The 9647-nt window shown below is 52.0% G+C and overlaps 1 protein-coding gene across 1 annotated transcript in view; it reads left to right on the top strand.

The window, feature by feature from the left end:
* Positions 1–6425: 6425 nt before the first annotated feature.
* Positions 6426–9647, top strand: part of NARFL (nuclear prelamin A recognition factor-like) — a 13309-nt gene continuing 10087 nt past the window's right edge. Inside the window, exons 1-3 of the mRNA XM_015429290.1 lie at positions 6426–6504; positions 7483–7578; positions 8106–8249. Coding sequence (XP_015284776.1) covers positions 6430–6504; positions 7483–7578; positions 8106–8249 — 315 coding nt within the window. The 5' untranslated portion in view covers positions 6426–6429. The remainder of the gene's footprint in view (positions 6505–7482; positions 7579–8105; positions 8250–9647) is intronic.

The following is a 9647-nucleotide window of genomic DNA, read 5'->3' as shown; positions in this document are numbered from 1 at the left end:
AGTCATCCCCAGAAAGCTCTTAGGTGAAATAAGGGACAAAGATGGCTGTCATTCTGCAGAAGCACCGGGGTGGGGTGGGGCGAATCTGTGGGGTGGTGGGGTTGCCAGCTCTGGGTTGGAAGATTCCTGGAGTTTTGGGATGGAGCATGGGTAGGGTGGGATTTGGGGAGGGAAGCAAAGTGGGCTATAATCCCACAGAGTCCACTCTCCAAAGCAGCAGTTCCCTCCAGTGGACTCGACCTCTGCAGTCCAGAGATCACGTGTCATTCTGGGAGATGTCCAGGCTCCAGCTGGAGGTTGGCAACCAGCCCCTTTGGAGCAAGTCTCTATTCTGTCCTCATGTCCAAAGGACACTCTAGAGCCAGTTTGGTGTAGTGGTTAAAAGCAGCACGACTCTAATCTGGAGAACCGGGTTTGATTCCCCACTCCTCCACATGAAGGCAGCTGGGTGACCTTGGGCCAGTTACAAGTTCTCTCAGAGCTGTTCTCTCAAGAGCAGTTCTCGAAAGAGCTCTCTCAGCCTCACAGGGTGTCTGTTGTGGGGAGAGGGAGGGAAGGAGATTGTAAGCCGCTCTGAGACTCAAAACCAATTCTTCTTCTTCCTTCTCCTTCTGTGTCAGCTGATGATAGGCACCGCCAAAGTCTGTTCTTGTCTGTTATCCGGAAGATACTCCTAACGTCAGGAGAACTCAAGGCAGACACCAAAAAGGTGGCAAACGACTTGAAAAACCGAGAAAATCTTTACGTTTGGTGTAGTGGTTTGGTGTAGTGGTTAAGTGTGCGGACTCTAATCTGGGAGAACCGGGTTTGATTCCCCACTCCTCCACTTGCACCTGCTGATGTGACCTTGGGTCAGTCACAAGCTCTGGCACAGCTGTCCTTGAAAAAGAGCAGTTTGTGTCAGAGTTCTCTCAGCCCCACCCACCTCACAGGGTGTCTGTTGTGGGGAGGGGAAGGGGAAGGAGTTTGTCAGCCGCTCTGAGACTCCAAGTGAAGGGCGGGGTATAAATCCAATCTCTTCTTCTTCTCTTCTTCTACGTCTTTGTGCCAGACACAACCTTTTGGCTCCATATCAGTATGAGGCGCAGAAACACAAAGGGAAAGGGGCCAAGGGTTGACCCCAAGCCGTTGCTGGATAAATCCCTTCGGAATTTAATTTCGGGGAGCTGACACGGGTGCAAATCACGCCGGCCGCACCGGCTCTTTCTCCATTGGCCTTGCCGCTCCTCCTCCTCCCTTGATGACACCCTAAAAGCATCGTGAGCGGCCTTTAAGCCCCGTCCTGAGCCACCCATAATCTTTTCCTCGGCCTGAGAAGAAGTAACATCTGTTAGAGAAATCTACCGGCCGAGAGGCGCAACCGTGGACGTACGAACTTATCAAAAGAAAGAGCTGGCAATTTGAAACAGTAGTGGCTCGTCTGGAGAGAAAATCCGCCACGGCCTCGTCGGTCACGTGGAAGGAGGAGTACCCAGAAAGCGATTGTCTCATCTGTCTACAATCTGGAGAGATTCAGTGCGTTCAAAGGATTGTGCCAGGCAGACGGAAAGAGGGAGGATGAAGGAGTGGAGGGGAAAAGGGGGATGCCAGGAAATTGGGGAGGTGGAAGAAGACGGAGTGGACGGCGGAGGGGGGGGAGCCAATGAGAAGAATAGGGTGGGGGATAATGGAGAAGGAAGAGAGCGAAGGCCCTACGTGCGTGCAAATGCGTGCAGAAGGCAGAGAGAGAGAGAGAGAGAGAGAGAGGCCGGGAGCGCTCGTTTCTTTCATCGGAGGCCTGCACAGAAGGCCTTCCTGCTTGGATCGTGGCCCGTGCCGATTAGCAAAGAGCGAGAGGCAGTGCTTGACGGTTTCCCCTGTTTGCAGGTAAATTGTCCATCCAGAGACAAAGCACTGTTGCCCCCTGAAAACCACACAGAGGCTTAGCCGAGTGCCTCCTTCAGTTGAATTGGCAAGCCCGTTTCGCCTCCCAACTGGCAAGCCCGATTTTTTCCCCCTCCGGCGTGCCAGCGTCTAGACCGTGGCATCTTCCGAGAGGGGCAGGGAAGCAAGCCGTGTGCCAGCAGCTCAGTTTAAAAAGAACAAGCGTCGCTTGAAACCTGGTATTGAGGGCACCGCAGGAGGAAAAAGCAAAAGGGTTGGGAGGTTTCCTCCCTCCCCTTTTTTAAAAAAGGTTTTTTTTGGGGGGTGGGGGGTCAGGAGAGAAAGAAAGAAGCGCTTTAATTTCATCTGGAGGCGTTCCAACTTAAAATCTAATCCATCATCCCCTCCCCGTGCGACTGGCCCTAATGAAAATTTAGAGGCTGAGACTGAAATTTAGAATTCAGCGGGGAGGCCATTAGGAAAGACGTCTCGTGGCTCGGAGTAACCCGCGGGACCTGCGCCGCGGCCCCTGCCCGGAGCCGAGCGTGAGAAGGGGGAGTCTTTAATTGGGTACCCCGCGTCCTTGGAGAGCTGGAGCCCTAAGAGCGAGCCAGGGGCCCGACTTCACCGCCGATCAAAGTCCGTGAAATGCCACCTCGCCCTCCCCGCAGACCCGTCCCAGTTTCTCCCAGAAGCCATAGAAATCCAGGCTGCGGCTGCCAGTTGGCACGCCAGGCCACAAGAACCTGACTTGGCCGCGGCCTAGTCTGAATCGGGCACATTTGAATTGGCACGGTGCTTATTCAATAGTGGAGGCTATTTTTATTTTTTTTAAATCCAGGTGTGTGGCTGTAATAGAGGACAGACAAAAACAGGGACTTGATTGATGGCCTTCTAAAAGCAAGTAGCCGCTTTGGTCCGCGGAGGGCGAAGTTACTGTGTCAACGTTTACAGCGATAAACACGTTTGTTTAAAACCAACTGGAGTTGCCGGCTCCGGCTTGGGGAAATTCCTGAAGGGTGGAGTCTGGGGAGGGCAGGATTTGGGGAGGGGTGAGACCTCAGTAGGTTAGAAGGCCATAATGTCCACCCTTCAAAACATTTTCTCCAGGGGGAACTGACCTTGGTGGTTTGTCATGCAGGGCCTCGATTTCCCATCCATCCCCCCCTTTCTGGTTGCAGGTATCGAAACGTGGGCCTGAGAGAAATCATGAATACCGAAAGCCCATGACTTATTGCCTACCGCCATGAATGAGCTAGACCAGGGGTGTCGAACTCATTTGTTATGAGCGCCGGATCTGACATAAATGAGACCTTGTTGGGCCGGGCCATGTGTGCCATAAAATGTAACGCCAGGTAGCGGAGATATACACTTTATAAAGGACACAAACACAAAGGGTTTCTCTTTTACTTAAAATAAAAACATGCTTAAAACATTCGCTCTGTAAGCTGCAAATCTACTTTTGATTGATTGACATTCACCACAGAAATCTCATGCTCAGAGTTCTGAGTCTGGGACCCAGGGGGGAAACATGAAATGGCTGAGCGATTGAGAGAGTCTGGTGAAGCAAGCTATGATGCAGCAGCAGCAGGAGAACTGGAAGCAGGAGATGGCCAGTTCCACTGCGGGCCTGAGGGAAGCTGTCCAGGGGCCTCATCCGGCCCCAGGGCCGCATATTTGACACCCCGCAGCTAGACTGGTAGATCCAGGCGTAACCCCAGATATGGTGTATTATTATTATGGGGAAGAGGTCTATCAGTGACTACAAGCCATGGTGACTAAGAGGAACCTCCATGTTCAGAAGCAGTCCACCTCGGAACCCCAGAGCCAGAGGGAACAGTTCCCGGGAATGTGTCGGAAAGCACCAATCGTATCACAGATCCTTGAGACGCTCACAATATCACAAGGGGTTTGTTTAAACTTTTGCCGGCAGAGGGGGGTGTCCGTGGATTTCCGAAGGGGCGCCGACCCGGCCGGTGCGCATCTGTTTCTTCGATCGGGAGTTTTTGGAAGGTGCCTTGCCAAGGCGGGGAAACGTCTCCTGTTCTCCCACGCTGAACTCACCTGTTTGGCTGTTGAGGGCCGAAGAATGCGCTAGAAATGCATCTTGGAAGAAGGAGAAGGAGGACGAGGCGACTGGATTTATACCCCACATTTCACTTGGAGTCTCAGAGCGGCTTACAAACTCCTTTCCCTTCCCTGAGAGAGCTGTAGCTTGCCCAAGGTCATTCAGCAGGTGCAAGTGGAGGAGTGGGGAATCAAACCCGGTTCTCCCAGGTTAGAGTTCGCACACTTAACCACGATACCAAACTGGCTCTGTAATTCTGACGGCTCTCCTTGACCTGGGAAACACTTTTGGGGAAGTGGCGATTCTGATTGGAAAGAGAGCGGGGCTCGTGAGCTTTGCCGCGCCAGGTCCTTCTCTGAACCCAATTGCCCCCCTCCCCATAAGCGGTCTTTCTGGCACATTTTACAGGCCGAGGAGCCCACCCTTCCAAATCTTAGCAGCAGAGAGCAAAAGAGAGACCCTTTCCATGTTAGAGGAAGAACAACTCCTTGAAGCCACTTCATTCAAAAACAGGGTTTCCGGTGTAATAGGAGTGTCTAGATGCTTGACGAATTTGATCTGTTTTAGTACTGATTCCCAGAAGGGAATAATTTTGGGACAGTAGACCTAACAGTGGAAGAAGCGGAGATTGGATTTATACCCCGCCCTTCACTACCCAAAGGAGTCTCAGAGCGGCTTACAAACTCCTTTCCCTTCCCCTCCCCACAACAGACACCCTGTGAGGTAGGCGGGGCTGAGAGAGCTCTGACAGAAACTGCTCTGAGAGAACTATGGCTTGCCCAAGGTCATCCAGCAGGTGCAAGTGGAGGAACAGGAATCAAACCCCGTTCTCCCAGATTAGGGTCCGCGCGCTTAACCACTACACCAAACTGGCTCCCATAGTTACCACGTTTTCCCCAGCACATTGGACTGCTAGATGGAATCATGTGAGCCAATTTCTGGGGTGTGAGATACCAATGGGAAAGTGTTTTAAAGGATCGCAGATTTACCTCAGCGATCCACAGCATCAATAGAGAGAATTTGTTTCCTGCAGTGGTGTGACCCTTGTGGGATTTGAGCTACCAGGCAGCCCAAATCGAAAAGTCTTGCAAGCAGATTTCGGGCAAGATGCTGGGGTCAGAGTTCACGACCCTCGACAGGCACTCCGCAGCTCAAAAGAGAGATGCTCACTTTCCCTGGATGTTGGCATCAAAGTCCCTTGGTAGATCCGTAGCTCTTTCTCTTCCATGCTAGTGGCTGGTGGTAAACTCCAAGTAACAAGGGCCGGTTTGGGGACTGGCACAGCCAATATCACCCACGACCTGTGAAAGTCCTGCAGTGCACAGAGAAAGAGACCCGTGTGGATGTGGTTTACTCAGGCCTGAAAACAAAGAGCGGCTTTCTGCTACCATCTAGTGCTTCAAAGGGAAATTGATTTCCTCAGAGGGCAAAGTGCGGGTGAGAGCCAGTTTGGTGTAGTGGTTAAGAGTTGGCTAACTCTAATCTGGGAGAACCGGGTTTGATTCCCCACGTCTCCGCATGCAGCTGCTGGTGTGACCTTGGGTCAGTGACAAGTTCTTTCAAAGCTGTTCTTGAAAGAGCAGTCCTCGAAAGAGTTCTCTCAGCCCCGCCTGCCTCACAGGGTGTCTGTTGTGGGGAGGGGGAGGGAAAGGAGTTTGTAAGCTGCTCTGAGACTCCTTGAGGCAGTGAAGGGTGGGGTATAAATCCAATCTCTCTCTCTCACTAATTTAGACTTAGAGGATCAATTTTGATAGTCATGTATTTTTAATTGATTTATTATTTCTATTTATATCCCGCCTTGCCGGACACGCTGGCTCAAGGCGGCTCAGTTTTTGTTTTCTCCATGGGAGCTGATCTTGGTCGTCAAGCGATCCCCTGTAATAGCAGATCTCCAGGTGTCCCCTGGAGGTTGCCAACCTTAGATGGCATGGGCACTGTGTGGCAGGGCTGTTGTAAAATCCCTCCCCCCAAAACTGTGTCCCACGGCTGCTTCCTTGCAAATCCGAGAGGTCGCCAATGCGAGTCCAGTGCAGCAAAACTAAACGGGGGTCCCGGAGTCCAGTGACCCCTAAAGGAGTAGCAACATTTATCCCAGCTCCAGACTTTTCTGGAGTCCAAAGAGCGCAGGAGCTTCTTCCTCGCAGCAATGCCCTAATCTCTCCCTCTCAAGCCCCTGCTACATTGGGAATGGCCACGCGATCCTACCCTGCCGGGCTGTTGTGCGCCCCCGCCCGCTTTGCCCTTTCCTCCCCAGTATCAAAAAAACAGGAAGTCCCGCCCCCAGGCGGCGGCACCTATCACTCAAAGGCAGGAAATACCTAGAGTCACCATAGAGATGGCATGAGATAAAGCGTCCGCCTCGGCCCTCCCTCAGTCCTCCAGCTGCTGCGCCGGCCAACGCAGCGGCGTCGCCCTCCAGGGGGCGCCGGCAGCCTTTTGCGGCAGTGTGGCGCTCTCCCGACGGCGCTTTACGGCGGAGGCGCAGTGGAGCGCCCAAGATGGCGGCGACTGTCTCCCCCTTTAGTGGGGTCCTGCAGCTGACGGACCTGGACGACTATATCGGGCCCTCGCAGGTGCGCAGAGAAGGGGTGGGGGTGGCATTATTAATAATGAGTGTTGCTTTTATTAGCTAATATTTGTGCTTGGAGCGTTTGGAGTCGCCTCTGGCAGCCGCACAGCAGCCCTGCAAGGAAGGCCGTTTGTCCCCACGTTGCAGAAGTGGGCAGGGCTTGGGGCTGAAGCTGCCTGCTGCTGGGTCCGGCCTTGGGTGATGTCTGGGACAAAAACCCTCTGGAGCAGGCCTGTTAATCATTTTATTAACGTATTTATTTGCTTTCCTACCCAGTTTTCCTCTGTAATGGGGACCCAAAGCGTCTTCCATTGTTCTCTTTCCCATTTTGTTCTTGAAACAGCAACCCTGCGAGGTGAAGTCAGCTGGAGAGTGTATGACTGGCCCCTGAGCATGTGTACAGCCGTGCTGCTTTGTGCTAATTTTTGGAATTTTTCCGAATGGGAGCTCTTGTGTCACGCTTGTTGTGATGGAACCTTTCACAGACTGCAGTCTACAAAAGGTTCTGCCTTGGGTAAATCTTGGTGGGCTTTTAGTAGGAAATCTGTTTTCTTGAGCTTCTCAGGGACAGCAGCTATGTTTCCCAACAACACAGGAATTTGGGTCCTTGTCTGTGAGCAGATCACGATGTAAAAAGTAACGGTAAAGGTGTCCCTTGCTCGAAAGCCAGTTGAATCCGACTCTAGGGTTGCGGTGCTCATCTCCGTTTCAAAGCCGAAGAGCCAGCGCTGTCTGAAGAGGTTTCCGTGGTCATGTGGCCGGCATGACTAAACACCAAGGCACACGGAACGCTGTTACCTTCCTACTGAAGTGGTACCTATTTATCTACTTGCAATTTCTTGCTTTTGAACTGCACAATGAGACCATCACAAAAGCGGCTGTCTTTCCCTCTTTATCTTTGTTTGTGCCGCACATTATTCAGCACTGATGCTCTCTCTCCGTCTGCCTCTTGTTCGGTAACGAACCCTCGTTTGCCTTCCAGGATTGCATCAAACCTGTCAAAGTTGACAAGAAGCCTGGGAAAGCGGGGGCCAAGATCCGTATTGAAAACGATGGGAGTTACTTCCAAGTGAACGAGGTAAGGCCTTTCTCCCTCTGCCCCCGTCTAAGAGTGAGAGAATCGGGTTGAAGTAGCCAGCTCTTGATCCCAAGCTGTGACCCTGGCCAACATCTGGGACAGGAGGGAGTTTGGAAAACAGAGGTCAGCCATTTTTAGTTCTACGGAAGCATCCTACGCAGAGTTATTCCAGTCTAAGTCCATTGGTCTCGGTAGGTTTGGACTGGAGTGACTCTGCGTGGGATTTCACTGTTAGTCAAAAAGTTGTAGTAGTTAGGAATGCTTTTCCTCAAAAGAAAAAAGTCAGCGCGATCATTCCGCTCTCTGTTGAGCCCAGCGTTATGGGAGCCGTACCCTGTGACGCTTTTGAGCCAGCATTCTTGCAGCACCAGTCTAGCACCTGGGATTCTGCCAGTGGTGTTCCATGGCTCAGAACTCCCCCCCCAAACCCCCCCTCCCAGCGTAATTGGGAGAGGGACTCCTGGAATGGCTGCCGGTGGGAACTTTTGCCGATGTTTACAGGCCCGTCTCTCCCGCCTCCCTTTCAGGACGGAGAATCGCAGAAGCTCGAAAAAGCCAAAATCACCCTCAACGACTGCTTGGCTTGCAGCGGCTGCATCACGTCGGCCGAGAGTGTGTTGATAACTCAGCAGAGCCACGAAGAGCTCCACAAAGTGTTGAATGCCAACAAGGTCAGTTGGTGACGTTCCAGCTCGTGAGCAATAGGGGCTGCATTCCTCTCGGGCCGAGGACCTCTGGGAAGATGGGGCTTTTTCACTCAGGGCTTCTTTCCCGGTTCTCTGTTGATTCGCTTCAGAACTTTCTGAATGTAGTCGCTTGCTTCCTAGTTTAAAAAGAAGGGGCTGTCTAATTGCAGGGAAACGAAGTCAGAGTACAGGTTAGACTGCCTCTTTGAGAGAGCAGTTCTGTAGTCCATGTACCCTTACCTGGATAGCCCAGGCTAGCCTGATCTTATGAGATCTCGGAAGCGAAGCACAGTCAGCCCTGACTAGTATTTGGATGGGTGACCTCCAAGTAATACCAGGGTTGTGACGCAGAGGCAGGCAATGGCAAACCACCTCTGAAGTGTCCCTTGGCTTAAAAACACATCTAGCTCGCCACCTAGTGGTGTGTAACACTAAAACAGCTAGAACTTCTGGTTGCCAGCCAATCTTAGGATCTCCTGGCTATATGACACACACTGCCATACGATAATAATAATTAGTAGTAGTAGTCCATGTAAAAGAAGAAGAAAACAAGAAAGAAGAGGAGGAGGAGGAGGAGATTGGATTTATACCCCACCCATCGCTACCCAAAGGAGTCTCAGAGCAGCTTACAATCCCCTTCCCCTCACCACAACAGACACCCTGTGAGGTAGGTGGGGCTGAGAGAGCTCTCTCGAGAACTGCTCCTGAGAGAATAGCTCTGAGAGAACTTGTGACCGACCCAAGGTTACACCGGCAGCTGCATGTGGAGGAGTGGGGGATCGAACCCGGTTCTCCCAGATTAGAGTTCGTGCTCCTAACCATGACACCAAACTGGCTCTCTGTGAACAAAAGCGGGGCCTTTATGTTGGTTGCACCATGTGAGCTGCGGAGGTCACTCTTCTTGGAAGCTCGATTCACCACTTTCTGCTCCTAACCACTATACCCAACTGATTCTCAAACTGTACCCAGCTAGTGTCCTGTAGTGGATGAGATTGTCGGACTAGTGTCTGGGACGCCCAGGTTCGAATCCACACTCGTGGCATGGAAACTTGCTGGGTGACCTTGAGTCAGTCACACTGTCTCGACCTAACCCACCTCACAGCGGTGTTGTGATGGTAAAACGGAGGCGAGGAGGGCGACGTAAGCCGATTTGGGAAGAAAGGTGGGACTATAAATGGATTAAATAAATAAAGGCAGAGTTTAGTAATGCCGGCCACATGACCACGGAAACGTCTTCGGACAGTGCTGGCTCTTCGGCTTTGAAACCGAGATGAGCACCGCGACCCTAGAGTCGGACTCAACCGGCTTTCAAGCAAGGGAACCTTTACCTTTACCTTGCAGTAACTAGATTGACGACTTTAAAAAAAAATTGAGAACAAAAGA

This window comes from Gekko japonicus, unplaced genomic scaffold, assembly GCF_001447785.1.
Source record: "Gekko japonicus isolate JY-2015 unplaced genomic scaffold, Gekko_japonicus_V1.1 scaffold4518, whole genome shotgun sequence".
In the NCBI taxonomy this organism is placed as follows: domain Eukaryota; kingdom Metazoa; phylum Chordata; class Lepidosauria; order Squamata; family Gekkonidae; genus Gekko; species Gekko japonicus.
The sequence above is the reverse complement of the archived record's forward strand: the minus strand, read 5'-3'. Positions and strand labels throughout refer to the sequence as shown.